General features: G+C 32.8%; 3 protein-coding genes across 3 annotated transcripts; all 3 read left to right on the forward strand.

The window, feature by feature from the left end:
* Positions 1-2,400: 2,400 nt before the first annotated feature.
* Positions 2,401-5,567, forward strand: LOC137814277 (deoxyhypusine hydroxylase). The gene is made up of 7 exons (XM_068616910.1): positions 2,401-2,730; positions 2,927-3,060; positions 3,184-3,419; positions 3,509-3,647; positions 4,025-4,151; positions 5,073-5,191; positions 5,264-5,567. Exons 1-7 carry the CDS (start codon positions 2,571-2,573, stop codon positions 5,294-5,296), a joined length of 948 nt encoding a protein of 315 aa, XP_068473011.1. The 5' UTR covers positions 2,401-2,570; the 3' UTR covers positions 5,297-5,567.
* Positions 5,568-5,890: 323 nt separating this feature from the next.
* Positions 5,891-7,681, forward strand: LOC137816049 (pentatricopeptide repeat-containing protein At1g06140, mitochondrial). The gene has a single exon (XM_068619151.1). It carries the CDS (start codon positions 5,891-5,893, stop codon positions 7,679-7,681), a length of 1,791 nt encoding a protein of 596 aa, XP_068475252.1.
* A 1,299-nt stretch (positions 7,682-8,980) lies between these two features.
* Positions 8,981-18,561, forward strand: LOC137814278 (poly [ADP-ribose] polymerase 1). Its single transcript, XM_068616911.1, has 20 exons — positions 8,981-9,178; positions 9,462-9,511; positions 9,606-9,807; positions 11,195-11,381; positions 11,473-11,815; positions 12,209-12,404; positions 12,479-12,643; positions 12,799-12,859; positions 12,964-13,024; positions 13,115-13,366; positions 14,443-14,680; positions 14,783-14,895; positions 14,969-15,045; positions 15,174-15,334; positions 15,757-15,948; positions 16,065-16,173; positions 16,570-16,652; positions 16,760-16,897; positions 17,163-17,345; positions 18,248-18,561. Exons 1-20 carry the CDS (start codon positions 9,029-9,031, stop codon positions 18,293-18,295), a joined length of 3,009 nt encoding a protein of 1,002 aa, XP_068473012.1. The 5' UTR covers positions 8,981-9,028; the 3' UTR covers positions 18,296-18,561.
* The last annotated feature ends 4,034 nt before the right edge of the window (positions 18,562-22,595 follow it).

Raw genomic sequence — 22,595 nt, forward strand, 5'->3', positions numbered from 1 at the left:
TTTTTCAATTTTATTACTTGAAGTTCTGTTTTTATTTAATTTGTTGAATACATATTTTTTTTCTAATTATAGTTTTTATATTATACATATTTACATTTAACATATATTTTTTTAATTATAATTTTTAAATCTACGAAATGTGTGAAAGTTTTTCATTTTTAAACAAAAACAACTCATTTTATTATTAATTTTTTTAATAAGCAAGAGTTAATTTGTAAAGTAACATTTCACACCTCTAAAAAAATTAAAATTTCCTCATAACCATCACATCACTCACAAACTCCCATAAACTTTCCTTTCCTCACACATCCACCCTAACATACCCCCAATCCAAACACTCTCACTTTCTTCACACTTTCCTCACACATCCTCACACATCCACTCCCTCAAATCCTCACACATCCCCTCCCTAATTCAAACAGAGCCTAATAGTTAGTGGATAGCTTTCCATAATTGGGATTTTTTCCTCTTCCTTTTTTCTTGTTTTGTTAACCACTTGCATTATCTTTGCCTTGTGTTCTCCAGTTGCCTTGTCCTCTAGTAGTATTCAATGTGGTTTTTACATTAGTAAAATAATGTCCAGTAAGTTGTCTGAAGAAAAAGAGATAAAACACAATTATATTGGGAATGGGCTCCATAAGAAGGATTTGTGCTTGACTCGATTGTAAATTTCTCCAAGACTCCTCAAGAAACATACAACATATTATGAATCCTTTATATCTTGCCATAATTTTCATCGTATCACTATTACATTCTATGTCACAAGAGCAATATGAAATTGATTTCACGAATTCTAATTCTTCCGAAAGAGTTTTGAAATTTGTATAAAAGTTTGCCTTTCACTTTGTTTGACAAATTTTTTTTCTTATTTTAAATCTAAAATTCTAAAATGGTCATCTTTGGAGAACCTTTGTTACAAATTTTTCCAAAGGTATCTGACATTATCCATGTAAATCATACTTTGAACAATATGTGTATTGAAAGATTGTGTGTTCCACTAAAGAATCACGACATGGCATCTTTCTCATGTATCAAAAAATGGGTCATGATGTTGCAAAACTCCAATACTTACTTCTATTGATGAATTCCAACTCATTTTTTTTTTTTATAGAAATGCACATCTCATATTTTTTCTCTATGAGTGATAATTGGTTTCACTGAGTTGAGGAGTGACAATAACCATCTAAGACTCTTTCTAAGTACCTTAAACTTCTCAGATAATAGAGTCCATGAAAAGAAAAACAAGAAGTTATAAAAAAAACAAAAAAAAAAAAGATGACTATGGGAGTCATAAGAGGTTTTAAAAACAAGAAATCAAAAAACTTTTTGGCTTCAAAACTTTCTTCGCAACTATGTGAAGAAAGTTGTATACATGTATATTATTTAATTAATTATTTTTAATTTACTTTTTTACCTTTTTATTTTAAACTCAAATTATTTTTATTTAAAATAAAATTATAATTTAAATATAAAAAATATAATCAAAATTATAAAAAATTATTATTATTAAATAACATAATTAATCATATTTTATATATAATAAATTATAAATATAAATAATAATAAAAAACATATTTTTTAATAATAAAAATTAAATTTATATAATAATTATATTAATTAAAAAAGTAAATATAAAAATAATAATGTTATTTAATATAAAAATAAGTTTTTATCAAATATTTATAATTATAAATATTTAAATAAATTTTTAATTAAAAATAATTATAATTTATAAATAAATAAATAAAATTAATTTTTAATAATTTTTAAATATAAGGATAAATTTGTAAATTTACATTTTTATGAATTAAAATAATATAATTTCAATCACACTCATCACATCATTCACAAACTTTTATAAATTTTCCCTAAACTTTCCATTCTACTTACCTTAATCAAAATACCCTAACTTTCTTTATACCCTTCAATTCATCTCAAATTCACTCCGTCATTTTCACTCCCTAATCCAAACAAAGTGTAATCATATATACCAATTTCTCTATAGAGTATGTAAAAATATATTAACTGTATAAAATACTTATGGAGGAGAAAAGAATCATGAAAAATGATTTTTACAACTCATTGATAACAAGGAAAACAACATACATATACAAATAAGCTATTCATCTAGAAAAACAAAAGTATTTTAAATTGAATAAGTTATAAATATTTTATAAAATTTAGTTCAAATGTTTTCTTCACTTCATATTAGGCCATTATCACCCTCTTCCAAATTCTAATAAATTAAAATTTAACATTTAAAAAAAATAATCATAAAAAATAAAATAATTATAATGCTATTTAGGTATTGTAGGAGGTAGTGATACTTTATTTTGTTATTTAAAAACTAAATGAAATGGTTTAAATGTATTTGTTCGCAGAGACGAAAGATTCCCAACAAAAAAAGATATATAAATTAAAGCTGTTTATTTTTTACTATTGGTTTTCAATAGCCGAAACAGCGAAAAGAAGAAAAGCTACTGAAAACTAGGAGTGGCTAACTAGTAACTGCTGCCGTATCTGATTCGCTGGTGTGCTGCTGAAGGTAGAGGAGACGCTGTCTCACGATTATGGATTCGTCAAACGACGTCGCTTTGGTTTCCTCGGAGATGGAGAAGTTCCTGTGCGAGTTGTTGCTGGATTCCTCTCAGCCAATTTCCGAGCGCTTCAGAGCACTCTTCTCTCTCCGCAACCTCAAAGGCCCCGCCCCTCGCGACGCCCTTATTCTCGGTCTGTCTCTCTCTCTTCTTCACAACCCTCAGTAGATTCTTCCTATTTTTTTTTTAAAAAATTCTATTGTTCAATTTGTTTTAGGTCATGTGATTTGATTTCTGCTGCTTCATTTGCTCCATTACTATGTCCAAGTGTAATAAACTTTTCACGCTCTTTTTTTCATGTAATTTTATCATTCTATTTACCATGGCAGCCACAAGGGATTCGTCGAATTTGTTGGCGCACGAAGCTGCTTTTGCGTTGGGTCAAATGCAGGAATTGGAAGCCATTCCTGCTTTGGCTTCAGTTCTGAATGATCTTTCTTTGCATCCCATTGTTCGCCATGAGGTATCCTTTCATGTTTTTAATTTTCTATTTATTTTGGGTCTTGAATTTTTTTTCTTTGCAGCTCTGCTCTTGCTTCTTGTTTTTATCACTTTTGAGACCATTGATTTTATTATAATTGCATAGGCAGCTGAGGCGCTGGGTGCTATTGGTTCAGAAGGTAATGTTCCTCTACTGAAGAATAGTTTGGATTCGGATCCGGCAGAGGAGGTTCGAGAAACGTGTGAGTTGGCTCTTCAACGAATTCAGCATTTGAAAGATGCCGGTAATACTGATGAATTGGCTGCAACTGAAATATCGCCTTTTAAGTCTGTTGATCCAGCCGCGCCAGCGACCTCTTGTACTTCTGTTCCACAACTGAGGTTTGTTGGGTTCATTCATACTCTTATTAGAAAGAAACTTATTTAACAGAGTAAGTAGTAGGTTACTAACTTGTATTATCAAATACCAGGGAAGTACTTCTTGATGAAGAAAAAGGGATGCATGAGCGCTATGCAGCTCTTTTTGCACTTCGCAATGATGGTGGAAATGAAGCTGTTGCTGCTATTATTGATTCCTTGAGCTCGAAAAGTGCTCTACTGCGCCATGAGGTTTGATAATCTCAGTCTTATTTCTGTAAGATTTATCTATGTTACAGGATTTCAATGAATAGTTTAGAACTTATGCAGTATACATGAAGGTATATCAGGTGTGAGCTGCATGTTGATATGCTACTGCAAGCCTTTTTTTTTTTTTTTTATAAAAACAAGTATTCAATATTTCATTTATACTTTGCCTGTGGAACTGTTCTTTGGAATGGAATAAACATGAAACTGTCATGGTGAAAGTAGCCAGTTATCCTTGAGTATAAAAATATTATTTAAACTTTTTATGTAATAATATTAGGTGGATATTTTATGAATGTGATTTTTATTTTCCTACACCTGTTTGAATCGCTCAAATTTTTTATACCTTCTGTAATGGTTAGGTTGCATATGTTTTGGGTCAATTGCAAGACAAAGCTGCTTCTGCTGCTCTATCCAATATACTTAAAGATGTGAATGAGCACCCAATGGTTAGACATGAGGCTGCTGAAGCTCTTGGTTCAATTGCAGGTATTTCAGCCAAAAATTGAATGGCATGATCCCCTTTACTCTCAAAGTAATTAAAGCAGTGTTGTGCTTTGTGATACCATTTCTCGAGTAAAAGGAGAAATGCAATAATATCATAGAATTAAATGGAAATCATAATTTAATATTAAAATATATTTAGATGAACTTCTCCCCTAACACTAGTAGAAAAAGAAAACGGGAAAAAAATTGAAGAAAATTTCTCTGTATAAGTTAGCATAAATACATAAATTAATTTATAGAGTCTATCTCATATAACTTCTCCAAAAGATGATTTTTGACTTGTACGTAATTTCATTTTAACTTATGGAAAGCTACTTTTATTTTTCCTTATTATTTTCTTCTATAAATACTTCTAAAAAAATTACCCAAACAAATCCATAAATTGAAAAACTAGATAGTAGTAGTCAACTCTCAACTAATTTTCCTTTTTGGTACTTAGCTGTCCAAGCAAAATTGGGTTGTGACATCTAATTTTTGTAGTCTCTTTCTGTTGGTGTGATTGGTTTTGACTGGTCCGGTTCAAAAGTAGCTCATTTACACCTGGTTCACATAATAAGTAAAGAAAATGGTGTAAAGGTGTTGTTAGTTAACCTTTCACTAAAAGAGTCTTGGAAATTCTTGTAATATCAGCTATTTCTTTGGCTCTCACTCCCATGATTCAGGTAGCATATTATCCACCAATCTTATGGCTATAACATATGCTGAATTTCAGTTCATTTACAAAGTTCTTTTGAGAACTTTATCTCCTGGTCTTCAATATTTGGTTGTGTTTGTTTGTTCTGAGCCACATAACAGATTGTGGTTACTTAACCATTTATCATTACATTGTTCTTGTGCGAACCGCAGAAATATCTCTATTTACGTTGTGAATTGTTTACGTAGTTGTTTTGTTGTGTGCCTTAGATGATCAAAGTGTAGCTCTTCTTGAGGAGTTTACGGCAGATCCAGAGCCTCTTGTCTCACAAAGTTGTCAAGTTGCACTAAGCATGCTAGAATTTGAACGATCAGGGCAATCATTCGAGGTAATCACTATTGAGTATATGCATATTTTGCTTCAATGTTTGTTGACACGGCCTTTTTTCTCTTGGTTGCAGTTCTTGTTCATGCGCACTCCAACTGTGCATTAAATGTTTTCTCACGGTAATACCAAGACATATGTAGAAGGAGCGGATGGACGAGAACGAAGAGACAGACAAAAACAGTTACATACAAAGAAATTGAGAGATTGTTGAATTTTTTACTTACAATTGTTGAAATTAGAAACATTAGTCTTAGATAAACACGATTTAACTATGTTTTTTAATTTATGAAAAAGAATATTCTATGAGTGGAAGCTTATAACGGTTGTTCTAAGTATAAGTAATATCTTTCTACTATGGCTCTGCCATCTCGGGATAATTCTTGGCAACATTATTTACTGTTAAAATATAGGAAAACTGGCAACATTATTTACTGTTAAAATATAGGAAAATTGGATGCATTATTATTGTTTAATAGTTATATGGCAACTCGATTTGGAAAATAATGTTTCTTACTTTGGTGAGCATTAAATTGACGCAAATGCTTTTTAACAGCAAAAGTTTGGGACAAATAAAACAGCATTGAATGTGCAGTTTAAGGTTATCGGTTACTCGATTGATTATTATCCGCAGCTCTTAGAGGACAGTACTCCGCGTCTCTGTCGTTCTGCATCATTCTTACATTATTATTAACAAATTAACATGAGTAGTGCACCCCTCATTTTATCAAGCAACCCTTTCAAAACCTTTAATGCCCTTTTATCCTGCCCTAAGTTCCTCTCTTTGGCTCAGCAACTTCACGCTCAGGTCATCATCAACGGGCTTTACAGGGAGGTTTTCTATGGTTCCAACATCACCAATGCTTATGTCCAATCGGGTTCTCTTCCACTTGCCACAAAAGCCTTTGATCAGATCACTGGAAAGAATCTTCACTCTTGGAACACCATCATCTCCGGTTACTCAAAAGGCTGTCTCTACGATTATGTTTTAAAGCTTTTCCGAGACTTACGAAGTGACGGCAATGCAGTTGATAGCTTCAACTTGGTGTTTGCCATTAAAGCAAGTCAGAGGTTGATGTTTTTTCATAATGGGAGATTGCTTCATTGCTTGGCCATCAAATATGGGTTGGAAGGAGACCTGTTTATCGTGCCAGCACTTTTGGAAATGTATGCTGAGTTGGGTTCTCTGAATGATGCCCACAAGCTGTTTGAACGATATTCTTACAGAAGCTCCGTTATGTGGGGTTTTATGATAAAGGGGTATTTGAAAGTTTCACAAGAACCCCGTGTTTTTGAGCTACTCTCTAATATGACTAACTATTTTGATTTCCAATGGGATGTTTTCACAATGGAAGGCTTAGTTCGAGCTTGTGCAAACGTCTTGGCTGAGAGAGAAGGGAAAGCATCTCATGCTGTATGTATAAAGAACAATCTTTTGGTGAATGTCTGCTTGCTGACATCTGTTATAGATATGTATATGAAATGTGGCTTTACTCATTATGCATTTAGGTTGTTTGAAAAAGCTAATGATCACAAGGATGTGGTTCTATGGAGCGCTTTAATCAATGGGTGTGCCAAAAAAGGGAAATTTTTTGAAGCTTTGTCCATGTTCAAAAGGATGCTGGAAAACTCAACTGCACCAAATCAGGTGACACTGTCTGGCGTGATTCTAGCTTGCTCTGGTGTGGGGTCTTTGAAACAAGGAAAAAGTGTGCACGGCTTTGTGATTAGAAACATGGTTGAATTGGATGTGGTGAATTATACCTCTCTTGTGGACATGTATTCTAAATGCGGGTGTGTCAAAACTGCTCACAGAATCTTCTGTATGATGCCGGTAAAAAGTGTTGTCTCTTGGACTGCAATGATAAATGGATACGCAATACATGGCTTGTATTTGGAAGCCCTTTCCACTTTTTATCAAATGACACAGAATGCGTGTGTTATATCAGGAAAGCATGTGCCCAACTCAGTTACATTTACTTCAGTTCTATCAGCTTGCAGTCACTCTGGAATGGTTCAGGAGGGGTTTCAGATCTTTAATTCTATGAAAGATTATGGCTTTTCTCCAACTGAGGAACACTGTGCCTGCATGGTAGGTATTTTCGCTAGAGCTGATCAATTTGATGCAGCATTATCCTTTCTATCAGACATGCCCATAAAACCTGGTCTTAATGCCTGGGGGACTTTGTTACGTGCATGTAGATTCCATAAACGTGTTGAACTTGCTGAAGAAATAGCAAACAAGCTTTCACTTTTAGAGCCTAAGAATGATTTCTCCTGGCAAGCTTCACTGGCAGACATGTATACTGACGGGATAGAAAAGATGATAATGGCTGAAGAGGGGCTTAATAAGAGTCTTGGCTTTTCCTCAATTGAAGTCAGGAATAAGTTATGTGTATTTAGTTCCAATGATACACTTGCATTCACAAGCCCAGATATCAGTCATACTTGGAATTCTCTCAGTAGAGAAATGAGAGAAAATGCCTTGTTATGATTAGTCATTGGAGAGAAATACACCAAATTTCGTCGTTTTACATTTGGATTGTGAAAGAGTGGAGACTTTGGGATTCTTCAGAGTTTGCCGGCACTCAACATCCTGAAATTGTGTAATGTAATGCAACAAAATTTCCTGTTTAATCTACCTCTCTTGGTGGTAAAATTAGTATGACTATGTTTGCTCTTAATACTACGCCAATGGAAGTTAGCAACAGGTAATACTGTAGTTCTTCTTAAAGCTTATTCACCTGATGGTTTTGAGAGTGTAGGTGACTTTCCTTCTATTTTTTTTTTCATGTTTCTTGTCCACAAAACAAGATTAGCCCATGAAAATAGTATTATCATGGCTTAAAATAAGTTGCAGCTGGTTGAGAATGTTAACAAGATTGGCAATTGCTTTGCTAAAGTAAACATGGTTCCTGACATAATATGGTAATTACCAATGATTAGAGAAAACTAGACAGAAATTTGAAATTTAAATTAAATAGAAAAAGGAAAAAGGGAGAAGTTGAAAATTTATTTTTGAAGTCATTTTTTCTACACTTTCTCTTAAAAAAATAAAAGAGGGTAGAACGAAACCGTGAAAGCCCTCTAGGTTGACCTGAACCTAACTTTGTGCATTGCTACATTCGTGAGACTCTCAACATCACGTGGGATCCCAAAAGGGAAAAGGACACTCATCATCAACATTTGTCAATTAAAAGGAAAGGAATCGATGTTACTTTTGTTGGTTTCCTTTTAATTTGGTAGACAGCAAATTATCGAGTATCCTGATAAATTAAGAAATATTAAGATTTTATCTATTTTTGTGAAATTCCGTGTTCTTTAATTTAAAATGCAGACTCTAGACTTTATAGTCATACAATTAAAGATGAGAAAAACTGATTTTACACCTATTAACTCCACATATGAATTTGTGGGTGGTTTCTTAATACATAACACTTAATTCCTAAATAATAGATGGTTTCCTAAATGGATGACACATCATCCCTAAATAATAGATAACCGCTAGACAAAACCGAAAAACACATTTAATCGCTAACAAACACTATCCCCAAGTTTTTCACTCGGCAATTATATACTGTATAACATAGCAGACTTTGTGTTTACTATTAAAATCATTTTGAGACACGAGATGAATTGAACATTTTATATTTACATATATACATAGCAAATTGTAACATATATTATACAGAGCAGGTACCAATATAGTACACTTTGTTTTGGCCACTAACGCGATTGACCTACTTTTTGAATTGAAAATAATAATAAATAGAATAAAAGTAAATGCATATAAATAAGAAGAAAAAGGAGGGAAGAGTGGGAGTGTGGAGTGAGTAAGAGAATGTCGAACCCTCAAGATCAGAAACCATGGAAGGCGGAATACGCGAAGTCGGGGCGATCGTCATGCAGGACGTGCAAGAACCCCATTGCCACCGAATCGCTGCGTCTCGGCAAGATGGTCAAATCCTTCAAGTTCGATGGCATCATGCCCGTAATTTCTTCTTCCTTTTTCTTCTCCTTCAATATACCTCACCTTCCGTCAATATTAATGTACCTGTTAGGAATGCTATTACATTTCATTTCACGCATTTCTTGTGTTTCTTGCATGCAATGATGAACCGTAGGGTTTTATTCTTTTAGCTTTCTCTACATGCCATGTACTCTATTATGATGTTGTGAACATTTCGACCTTATTGTACTTTCACGAGCTTTTTTCAGGAAAAAATTATATTGCTTGTATATGGTGTTTTAATCTGTATTTTATTTTCAAGCAGATGTGGAATCATGCTGCTTGCGTCTTGGAGAAAGCCAATCAGATAAAATTGTATGGAAATTTCTATTCTTCTCGCTAAATGTGTGTTTTTGTATGGTTTGACATTTGCAAGAGTATATTGTCGTGTGCTACTGTTTACCTGTAGAGTTGACGATGTTGAAAACTTAGAGTCGCTTCGTTGGGAAGATCAGCAGAACATCAGAAAATACATAGAGAGTGGCGGCAGCAGCAGCACTGCCACAAAATCAGGCTCAAAAGATGTCAAGGAAACTGAATGTGCTATTGAAGTTTCGCAGACTTCTCGTGCTACTTGTAGGGATTGCAGTCAAAAAATTATCAAAGGAGAGGTTGGGTTTTATTGCTTCCTTCTGTGGAGTGTGTATTAATTGGATTGGACCTGATAGATTTTGTGATTTGGAAGGGAGATCACGAGCAAAAGTATGTTAATAACCTAAGGATGGAAAATATTATTATTTTGGACTTTAATTTATTATGTTTATCATAAACTAACTTATGGAAAATAACATATAGTTTTTATTTTTACTTCCGACTTCTAGCATAATGTTTGAATTTGATTCCCAACATTATTCCATTGGCAGCTAAACTGTTTCCATTTAGTATTTCTTTTACTAGGTGGTGTGTTACTTTTCCATAATGTGTTGAACCTTGAAACAAAGTCTGGTGCATTGTTGACTATTTCGGAAGTGTATCGAGTCAAATGCAATATTTTGTCTCAAAAGACGAACAGTTTCTCTTAAAATTTTTCTTTGTAACACTCACTATTCCATAATGTGTTGAACCTTGGAACAAAGCCTGGTGCATGCTATTTGAATTTTTATGCTTGAGAATCTTGTTGTATGATCAAAATGATTTTGAGGTTGTTGGTTCATGACAATGTAACCATAGCCTTTATGGCCAAGGGGTCTCTAGTTTAGTCCTTGCTGTCACCATGCTTCCAATATAAAGTTGAACTTTCAGCATGAGGTTGGTTAACCTGTCCACAAAGAGTTGTATTGTGAAACATGAGTCCTTAATAACTAAGCTTTTGGGATAGCTTGTTCATGGCATGAAGAACAGCAACAGAGTTCTTAAATTTGGGAATAATTTGTATGTTGAAGTTTTGGTCGAATGAAGAAGAGCATAAAGGCTACCTGGCTCGTTTGCTGCATTTTGTGGGTGGGGACGTGGTGTCATAGACATGGAGTGCATATAGGCTCATTCACCCCTACTAAGCTCTTGTACTTTCAAGAAGTCCATTCCCCTTAAATTTTGTAGTGCCTATAGAAATAAAAGCCTTCTAGCCTCTTGTACGCATTTTGTCTTACTAGTTAAATAGATGGGCCATGGTGGGAGGTGCTAATCAGGAATCTAAATCTGTCCTGAGTTCTGGCCACTGCTTTTGGGTTGAACTTGGAATATTGTATCTAGCCAATTTTCTTGCCTCTCCTTTTACTATGAAGTCCTTAAAAGGTTAAAAGGTCCAAAAGTTGTTCTGGGAGTGTTCAAATTAAACCACTAATGTCATAAATCATAATTTCATTTTTAGGATTGCATGAAATCTGCACAAGTCATAGTAGCAACACAAGCATGCATGCTTGCTAGACTTCACCTCATCCTTTTTAAGATCATTTTTATCCTGATGTATAATAGAATTTAGAATTTTCCCTAATTATTTACAAACCGCAATCATGATGAATTTGTCTCTTTGCTAACTGTTTCTTATTTGATTTTCAGGTTCGTATATCTACTAAGCCTGATGGTTCAGGCGCAAGAGGTTTGGCTTGGCACCATGCCAAGTGTCTCATGGAATTATCGCCATCAATTCAAGTGGATAAGTTATCTGGATGGAATAGTCTTTCATCTTCTGATCAATCAGCTGTCAGTGACTTCGCTAACAAGGGTCATCCGATGAACAAGGGGGGTATGGTGATTGATATGTTTAATAAAGTCTGGTTTTTATTTTGAATCTCCTTATTTTCATTGTAGTTACTTGCTGACTGGATTCCATTCAGGTGTTAGTGGTACAAACATTGAGACTGAAAAGGGTGAAGAATCCACACAACTACACACTTCCAGAGGTGGTATAAAACGAGGGAAAGATGCCGACAGTGAGCGAAAATCAAAAGTTGCTAAGGTCAAGGGAGATGTGTCCGCCAGCAGTGCAGTGTCAGTGAAAAATTATAATGAAACCGGGGAAGCATGTGATCTGGAGAAGAAAATGGAAATCCAGAGCAAAGAAATCTGGGCTCTGAAGGATGATCTAAAAAAGAATGTGACAACACCAGAGTTGCGCGAAATGCTGGAAGCCAATGATCAAGATTCAACAGGATCAGAACTTGATTTACGTGACCGCTGGTAATTTAGTATCATGAATTTTTTTTACCCGTAATGTTTAAAGAACTGTTTACCTTGTTCAATATTTTATATCTCTTTCTTTTAAGTTATAATTGTCTATGATTTTACTGATAAAAGATTAGGTCTGTTTGTTAGGTGTCCCCTAATATGCGTGGTCGCTAGTATTGAGCTCTTATATAATTTGTGATGGATAAATCATAATTTATTCATCAAAAGGAAAAAAAAAACATAAATGAATGCAAGTCTAGCACATATATTATTGTTTGTTTTGGATGAGAGATAGATTTTCCAGATTCATTTTTTATTTTTATTTCTTATGCATTTTGAAAATATTATTCATCAAAATATGTTTAACTCCCCTAACTCTAATTATTACTATTTGTATAATTTTAGTGCTGATGGAATGATGTTTGGAGCACTTGGTCTTTGCCCAATATGTTCTGGATTTCTGCGTCACTCTGGAGGAATGTACCGTTGCAATGGATACATTTCCGAGTGGAGTAAATGTTCTTACTCTACCTGCGAATCAAAACGTGTTGAAGGGAAGTGGAAAATCCCAGAAGAAACAAAGAATCAATACCTTAAAAAGGTTTGTAAAGAAAAAGTTGTCATAAAAACAAAAATCAATAAATTATGACTAAAGTTTTTGCTTACTCTTTACAGTGGTTCAAATCTCAAAAAGGGAAGAAACCAGTTAGGATATTGCCTCTTCCATCACCAAGAAAGTCTGCTGAAAGTCAAATTACTGCTAGTCAGCATCAATCATCACACTCTGAAAATTTCCGAGATATCAAAGTTGCTATCTGTGGATTAGCTAATGACACTATTGTATCACTTCCTTCTATTTTCCCCTTAACATTTATTTTTTAGCATTTATAAATAAAGTCCACCACCTCCTTCCCCCTCCCTTTCCCCCATAAACATTCTCAGAAACAATGGTTTTCCAGTATTTAGCACTAATCTTTTATGAGGCGATTTTACAGAAGGAATGGAAAAGCAAAATTAGTGCCATGGGTGGAATGTTTCATGCAAAAGTAAAGAAAGGTATCTCCTTTAGAGACTAATTGTGAAAATTAAAAATTCCAGAATATTTTTCTGCCTCTTGCGTACAATTTTTGTGATCTTTTATGCAACTAGTCTACTTGCAGATACTAACTGCTTGGTGGTTGGTGGAGTGCTCAATGATGAAGCTGAGATGGGGAAGGCAAGGTACAGACAGTGCACTCAAATTCTCAATATCAACCATTTTTTATTTGACTAATTATAATATAACTGACTTGGAAGAGTTTTGATAATTAGGAGGATGAAAATACCAATAGTCAGAGAGGACTACTTGATTGACTGCATACAAAGAAAGAAGAGACTTCCATTTGATATGTACAAGGTTGAAATGATTGGTGAGGCTTCTAGCATGGTCACCATTAAAGTGAAGGGACAAAGTGCTGTTCATGAGGCTTCTGGCCTACAAGAGTCTGGCCACATACTTGTGGAAGGGAAAAGCATATATAACACAACTTTGAATATGTCTGATTTGTCTACTGGTATTAACAGGTGGGTTCAGTATGTTTTAGCTTTCTTGTTCAACTTCAGCATAAATATTGTTTAGTTGGCAAACCAGGAAAAAGCAGTTTGTTTTCTATGCATTGATGAATAAAATTGAACCTAACAGTATGCTTGTAGATTTTATGTTGCTACACAATATATGGTACAAAAACACCATCATGCTGTCTACTGTGTGTCATTTAGTTCTTCCTCAAAAGGTGACTGACATTCTCAGCTAGGACATTTATTGAGACTATAATTTTATTTTAAAACTGTCTGGAATCTGCTGATCACATTCTTATTCCTTAGATATCTTATTATGGTGGAAGTATAAGCCTAGTTTTATTTGACTTAGTACATTAACATTGTATAAACGAATTTTAACAATGTTTTCTGCAAAAATCTTTTTTGTGTGTCATTAATTGGCTTATATAGGCTCAGTCTGTAGCATTTTTGACACTTTCGGACAGGAAAAATTTGGAAGTGTGTTTGATGAAAAGCATTTTGATACTGATTCCTCCAGTGCTTTTGAAATGCCATGATTTCTTGTTAGAAACAACTTATAGGATGTTTGTCAAATTTTATTGTCACTATTTTACAATCTTGGACACCTAACTTTTGTCACCCACTGTTCCAACTTAGTTTCAATAGCAGCTTTTAACAGCTCCTCCATCACGGAAGCTTTTGAAAAGGCACAACATAGTATAGTTTAACATACTTTCATTTGTATAGAATACTATATAGTCTGTCTGGAAAATATGTATTATGCACAGTTGTTATCCGTTGGCCGATAAATTTGTGTTTTGCACACTATTTATGGTTCAAATACTTCAGCACTGGTTTTGTCCCGAAATAAGACTGCCTAGTATTATGTTCCAAAGCCAGCTTTGATGTTTTAGGATTAGCCTTGAAAATAATTTTTGTTTGACTTGGAGCCTTGTTTTTGGGTATATACTAAGACTCATTCTCTGCATTATTTCCTTTCTTATGATTCTTGTTTTGCTATTATTTCCTTTCCCAACTACACATCCCCCAATGCCTGTCTTCACAATCCCTATCCTAACTTTTTTTCTTCCGATGGGAAGTTACTACATTCTCCAGATAATCCAAGAAGATAAGGGGTCAGATTGCTCTGTGTTTCGTAAATGGGGTCGAGTAGGAAATGACAAGATTGGAGGAAGTAAACTGGTGAATGAAATGTCAAAATCTGATGCAATCTGTGAATTCAAACGATTATTCTTTGTGAAGACTGGAAACCCTTGGGAGGCATGGGAACAAAAGACTATTCAGAAGCAACCTGGAAGATTTTTCCCACTGGATATTGTACTTGTTTTATCTTTTAAATTACTTTTTTTTTATGTTATGTGATCATCTTTCTTTGGTCAGGTGGATATTCAACTCATTGTTGTTATGCTGGACTTGTAGGATTATGGTGTTAACAAACAGATGTCAAAAAAGAAAAGAAATGACAATGACAGCAAACTACCCGTGCCATTAATAGAATTGATTAAGATGCTCTTCAATGTAGAAACTTACAGGTTATAGTCAAATATATACCTCTTCCTTTTATTAGAATATGTATGATGCAATACTGAGTCTATAGTTTTGTAGATCTGCCATGATGGAGTTTGAGATTAATATGTCTGAAATGCCACTTGGGAAACTAAGCAAAAGCAATATCCAAAAGGGTATGTTGCACATTACTTTTTATGAGCTTGGTATTTCCCTATTTCCTTTGTTTGATTGCATCAAGCAATCCCGGTCTTTATCAAAATAATAACTGTTTGATTTTATGTTGGTTACTTTCTCTTCCTAGGGTTTGAAGCATTGACGGAGATACAGAATCTGTTAAAAACGACTAGTCCGGATCCATCAGTCAAGGAAAGCTTACTTATTAATGCCAGCAACCGGTTCTTCACCATGATCCCTTCTATTCATCCACATATTATTAGGGATGAGGATGATTTTAAGTCCAAGGTGGTACCTTTTTTCAGTTTGGGGTTTGATAATAAAACATGAAATTAGATTGATTTTTTTTTTTATCTTGTTAGTTATCTACTTGAAGTCAATGATTTTTTTTAAAAATTTTGGCCCTGTTTAAAACTCAAATGAAATCATTTATGTTTGAATTTTAAATACAGTAAAGGGAACTTTATACTAGACCATACTGATTTTTAAGTTTTGTTGTCCTGAAATTTGACCTTGAGTAATGTTAGACATTTGAAATTTTTAGTCTGTTCTTTGTTTCAATAATGTTCAAGGAATATCAAATATATGAATGATGTAAAAGTTATCTAATTCTATCAGGATTCTTCCATGACTTTTGCCCCTGGGGATTGGTACATTTGATTCCCCTTTATTCTAATTTGAATACTATATGGCCTTTCTTTTTGTTGTAGGTGAAAATGTTAGAAGCCCTTCAAGATATTGAAATAGCCTCTCGATTAGTTGGATTTGATGCCAACAACGAGGACTCAATTGACGATAGTTATAAGAAGCTTCACTGTGATATATCTCCACTTCCTCATGATAGTGAAGATTTTTGTTTAATTGAAAAGTTTCTCCATAATACACATGCCCCTACTCATACGGTATGATTATATTTGGTATACAAGTGGGTGTTTGGTGTATTAATGTCTCTTACTGAGAGCTCTTTCATTTCTCACAATGTACATGTTTCCACTATATTTGCAATCCATTTATGCAGGACTGGAGTCTTGAGCTGGAAGAAGTTTTTTCACTTGAAAGGGAAGGTGAATTTGATAAGTTTGCTCCTTACAGGGATAAACTTGGAAACAGAATGCTCCTATGGCATGGTAAGCTTTGGATATGTGATGCTAGTTACTTGTATGTTTTGTTGTGAAATATTCTCCTTTAAGGCTATGAAAGAGGGTAAACAGATTTCATAACATAATAAAAAATCTATGTAAGCTTCCAATCTCTAAATGTCTTGTCGAATTCTTCTTCATATATCTGACTACTCTATAGAAATGCCAAGATTACAAAACCAGTGACCAAATGGGTTCCAACTTCCAAAGACTGAAACTTTTATGCTAAAATTTCTTTCATCTCTGACGGATTGGATCAATTTCAGTTCTGAACTATAATCACATGGATGCATATTTCTTTTTAATGTGCATACTTTCAGCTAGATATGAAAATATGTACAAATTTGAGATTGGTACCTCTAACAAAATTGTTCTTTATTATAGGTTCTAGGTTGACAAACTTTGTGGGCATTCTTAGCCAAGGACTCAGAATTGCACCTCCTGAAGCCCCCGCGACTGGCTATATGGTTCTATCTATTAATTCCTTAATAACTCTTGTTTATATTTTCTTGAATACCAATACCTAATTTAACTTTGCAATGCAGTACTAAAGTCTGAATATTTTGTATTGCAGTTTGGCAAAGGGGTGTACTTTGCTGACCTGGTCAGCAAAAGTGCCCAGTATTGCTTCACTGATAAGAAAAATCCTATTGGTCTAATGCTTTTGAGTGAAGTTGCACTCGGAAACATCTATGAGCTCAAGAAAGCTAAGGCCAGTCTGCTCTAATCCAATTTGTGAATTTAGCATTTTCTTCAAATAAAATAAAGTAATAATTTTAAAAACAAAATCAGGAAACTTATAAAAAATTACTGTTTCCTCCAAATAAGTTAATCCAAACAATCAAATGCGGTTGATTGTTTGTAAGTGCACACGCATTCAAAATGAGCCACAATGTTGCATTCTATACTGAATTACTGCCAAATTGACTCGCAATACCTTTTGGTTTCTTACTGATTGTCTGTCTTCTGTGAAACAGTATATGGATAAACCTCCCGAAGGAAAGCACTCTACTAAAGGACTGGGCAAGAAAATGCCTCAAGAATCGGAATGTGCAAAGTGGAGAGGCAATGTGACTGTTCCTTGTGGCAAACCAGTGCCATCAAATGTCAAGGCTTCTGAGCTCATGTACAATGAGTACATTGTTTATAATACTGCCCAAGTAAGTTTCTAGTCTGGTGTATTTTTGTCATAAAATGCCAACGAAGCAAGCAATACTTGCTTATATTGTGCAATAATTGAATGGGAAATTTCTACTATCACGTCATTATTGGTTTGCAGTTTCAATTTTTGTGCAGGTTAATTTGGATTTTTTTATATTCAAGTTTCTTGTAGATGATTTATAGCTATTTTTAATGGCTAACTTCAATTGAGATAGAAATAGTGTGCAAGAGGTAAATAAAGAAGAATGAATGAATACCCAGATCTAATGTGGAAAAGTCTTGATGAGGAATAACTACTGGCAGAGAAGAAACAAATCACTAATCAAAAATTGATATGATAGAGATACCAAGAGTGCGGTTGCTATAACATTATTATGTCAGTAGATATTACTTTAGCCCAAAAACATAAAGCTTTCCCCCCCTAAACAAAAGGGATCAGTGGTGTGGCCTTTGGTCTCAGGTCCATCAACTTGAGGCCTCCACTTCTACCAGACCCCAAAAAATATCAAAATTATTTCTTCAACAAATTGATCCCAATACGATCTTTTGGGGCAGACCCAAGAATTTGGTGTGATTAACACAACAGATTATGTCTAAAATTTATATTATTGGAAACTCCAGTTTCTGAGATAAACGAACAAGCTAAAGATTCTTATATCCTTGTGGTAGATAGATAGTACACAACTGTTAGCAAGTATGATACTTGGATTTGTAGCTGATTAACATGAGTATTAAGCTTTTTGTTTTTCCATTGCCAGTTGTTAAAACTTGGTTGGTGACCTACTTGCATAATACTCTGTATGAGTATTTTTTGGATTTTGCTTAGATAAAGCCTGATGTATTATTTCGTTTCATTTTTTGGTAAACGCATGCATATGACTGGATGTGTTCTTTTGTACAGGTTAAGATGCAGTTCTTGTTGAAGGTGAGGTTTCATCACAAGAGATGAGCACTGTGAGAAGTTTTGCTGTTTTGGGGTGTAGTATATACTATGCAGTTTTTTGACCTGACTTGTACGTAGTCTATCTGGCTTTCCCTAGAATTGTCTAAGGTCTCATTTTGAGTTGACTGGAGATCTTTCAACCTTTTTTGGGGCATGTAAGTGCAGGGATTATCTAGTTGAAACTCATCACTTCTAGCTGAATTATCCCATGCAATTTGTGATCCGGTTATCTGTATAGATTCGCTATTTTAATCTTAAACCTGTTTTCTCAACCTTTTTTAGTATGCATTGCATCAGGATAGGTGCTTTTATCTTATTTAAAACACAATATCTTACCCAGTCTGGTAATTAGTTGATGGGCGTTGGTCTGAGGTTACTTTTTGATTTCTTCAACCATATTCAGAAATTAGAACCGGGTGGGTGCCAGATAAAAAAACTATAGTTGCGGTAATAAAATAGTCAATAAATACAAGATTCCCGGTTTTGGCTGTGGGGATTTTTTTTTCGCAAGACATTACGTGGTCTGCATGTGTCATGTGAAGGTGTACTATTAATTAATGCACCAACAAAGTGTTGATTATGACATCATGTCATGGGTATAAATAAATTTTTTGCAGTGACTTGCTTATAGCTATCAATCGACTTCGCAATGCTCTATGGTGGTGATTGACTGTGAGTACTTAAAACTTAGGCGGCTCTTAGTAAGACCCATGCGTGACATTGACTCTTCTTCATACAAACAGCCATTTCTCATTGTTAAGTATGACGAAGTGCTGTATCCTTATATCTTTTGTGGTTGTGTTTGCTATCACGTATGATCCTCTGTATATATTGTGTTTACTGATTTTTGGCTAATTTTGCGTCACTGACTAGTTCCTCCCACAAAATACAGCTGGTTCGTAGTTCGATAATTTAACGTAAGCAGTGTTTTTTCATTGTTAGTTATTAGCTGAATTATCGTGTTTTGGCGTTTTGTGATGGCTTTTCATCTGAATCTAGTCTAAGTATTTGGACTTGCCAAATTCATAGTGCAATTTTGAAAATTGTAACTTAATGTATAATATTAGAGTCCAGTCTTTTGAGCGTGACTTAACCAGGAAAGTGATGCGAGTGATGATGTACAATAGTTGATCTTGTATAGTGATTGCTGAAGAATGCAGATTTGATTTAAGATTTTGATAACGACTTTGAGATATCTAATGTTAGATGAATCTCTCAGTATAATCGCTACCAAAGAACAGCTAATTACCCGTCTCTTCTCTACAAGTTTAAACACGGAGTAAATTGTAGACATAATCCACATTTTTTTTTTCATAAATAAACTATTTTTTTAGTGTTTAATTTTTCTAAGCAATCATAAAAAGTCAGAGTCACGGACCACTGGTCAGATTTTATATTTGCCATTTTTTCTATTATTGTTTACAAGACTAAATACTATATTATTCATATTTTCACTCCCTTACAAATCAATTAAGGATATTTTTCTATCCTTGTCTCTCTTAAATCAAATGTATTGGTAGGATGATACAAATAAAAATAGAAAAAAAATATACGCTTGTTTTGATAGGTGATAGGGAGAGAAAAAAGAACTATATGAAATGTGTTTGTGGATTAACTAAAATAATTTAACCGGAAAGTTTTTCTCTATTATTTATTTATAAATGTTTTTGGAAAAAAATTAATTATGAAACGAAATAAAAACTTAAGAGGTGTTTTCGTTATTTCTCATTATTTAGTGGATTTATTTTTTGTTCCTATATCTCCTTTCAAATAAATATGATTTTTTTTTATTTCTATACTATTTTCCCCTTCTTTCTTTACACTCAAGCTCTATATAGAAGTCGTCAAACTTCATAATACATTAATCTTGGAATGAGGCCTTTTACAATATAAAAAATACATTCTAATAGTTCATTCCAAAATGAACAAGAAATGAAAAAAAAATAAAAATGTAGGGTGTAGGAAATTGGGTTCTACATGAAAATGGATAAAAAATTATGGAATGAATATTAATCTTACGGTCAACACTTGTTTGATCGAATTATTTGATCGAATTATTTGTATTTATTTTAGTCGAAATTTTCTACCCATACAAATTAATAGTTGAATGATTAAATTCATTCATAAAAAAAATTGAATGAAAATGTCCAGATGATCTTAATGAAATTTAAGTTTGGTTATTTAATCCATGTGGTAATGCCAAACTTAATGAAATTCAAGTTTTGTCTCTTAAAATGTTAATAATAAATGAATAAATTAAGTACTAAAAATAACAGATTTATTGACAATTTCACAATTTCAATTTCATACATTTTGTTATTTTTCTCACTCAAATTTCTCTATCCAAACATTAATTCAGACCCCTTCTTATCCTTTCTACAGCTGTATCCATTAATGTTTCTCACTGAAATTGAGTCTTTCTTCCCTCCCATTAAGAATATCTTCCCTTTAAATACTCATAAAAATTTTAGGTATGAAATATTATTTTAATAAGTTTAATATAGTCCCAGATAATTTAAGAGTATAGGTTAATTATAGTCTATATACATTTTTTTTTCTTTACTATTTGAGATATTTTTTAAAAACAAAAAACAAAAAACAAAATGATGATGGATATCTAAGTTTCTAAACAAACAATATTATATAGAGTTATTGAGTCTAACAAGTTTGTCTGAATAGATTTGAGGTCAGAATAAATACATATTATAGTTTAATTTTTTTGTTTTTTGTTTTTTTTTGAAAAATTCAAAATTTATTTACAGTATATGATAATGGAAAAATATGGTTTACACAACATGTTTAGCCTGTCAATTTAGTATATCATGTACAATTGGACAAGGTTGACCTGTCAAGCACTATTTAATTTTTAAAAAAATATGTAAATGTTATTAGATATTTAAGTTTAAGTTTTCATTATGTATTGGTTTAAGTTTTTGGTATATTTCGAAAATCAAAATTAATTTATTTTATTACTCAAGTTCTTTAATATTAAAAGAAATTTTCGAATCGAATTTAAATTAAATTAGTAATATATTTTAATTCGTTTAAATTTATCAATTTAAGTTATTTTATTTTATTAAATAAGAACTCAAACTTTCTTCTTTTTTTTTCTCATTCATTGGTCGATTCACTGATCCATTTCCAAATGAAATGTGTTATGTTGTTTTGATGTACAATTAACCATTGAGTCAACTTCTTCTCACCTGTTTTTGATAAACTTTAGATAAAACATATAAAAATAAAACAAATTGATATGTTTTACCACTTCTATATTATATCAAACTTATAAAAAAAATGTCTTTAAAATTATATTTTTGTAATGAAAGAGAAAAAGAAAATAAAAGAACAAAATCAAGATATTATTAGGATGAAGATCAAAATATGAAACTGCGATACTATATATAGTTCTGGTCCCAGTTATCACAGTATTAGTTTTTTTGTTGTCGTAACCAGCACAGTATTTTTCAAATTGATTTCACACAATTTATCCACTCATTAGCAACACATGGTTAATAATATGATAATAAAATGCTGGTTAAGAAATAAATCATGCATCTAATTAAATGCTTTTTTGTTCTTTTACAATAGTCTTTTAAGGTTTTTCTACGAAAATTAAGAAAATAATTTATTTTTTCATATTCTGAATATATACTTAAATAAGTTATCTATTATACTTTTTAAATTCTTTTATTTTAATGTAGATTTATTTATCATTATATTTTTCTCTCTTATCATACCTAAGTTTTTCTCTCCATATTAATTAAATCAAAGGTATAATTAAAAATGATGTTATTTAAAAAATTTAAACAACAAATAAAAAAGAACTTTAAATCACTCATACATACTTAATAATTTTATTATTTTTATATAAAAATATCTACTTACAATACACTTAAATTCTAGATCCTTTCTCGTTATAATCAATCCTCATGTTATTGTCTCCTCTAAGAACTAAAGTGTTGGATATATGTAGAAAACACTTCAACATTGAAATCAGTAATTTGAGATGATAAGTGAAAATATTAAATGTTCTTAATCAACTCATACTTATCTTGTGGGTGGACTTTTATTTGTTTATACAATTTTCTAATTAGGCGTGATCATGAAAAGTACTACTTAGCTTCATAATTAACTCTGGTTTACACTTAATCTTTGTTTTATCTAGTTAATTGTTCTTTCAGAGTAGCTTTCACTAGAAGCACTTTTGTGGTACCCTTGATCAAAATTAGTGTATAAGTATTCCTAAAACGAGGTGGTAAAAAATCTTAAGCTTTGATTTAAAACTAGTATTATGATAGGTTTGATT

The sequence above is a fragment of the Phaseolus vulgaris genome, chromosome 1 (assembly GCF_000499845.2).
Source record: "Phaseolus vulgaris cultivar G19833 chromosome 1, P. vulgaris v2.0, whole genome shotgun sequence".
In the NCBI taxonomy this organism is placed as follows: Eukaryota; Viridiplantae; Streptophyta; class Magnoliopsida; order Fabales; family Fabaceae; genus Phaseolus; species Phaseolus vulgaris.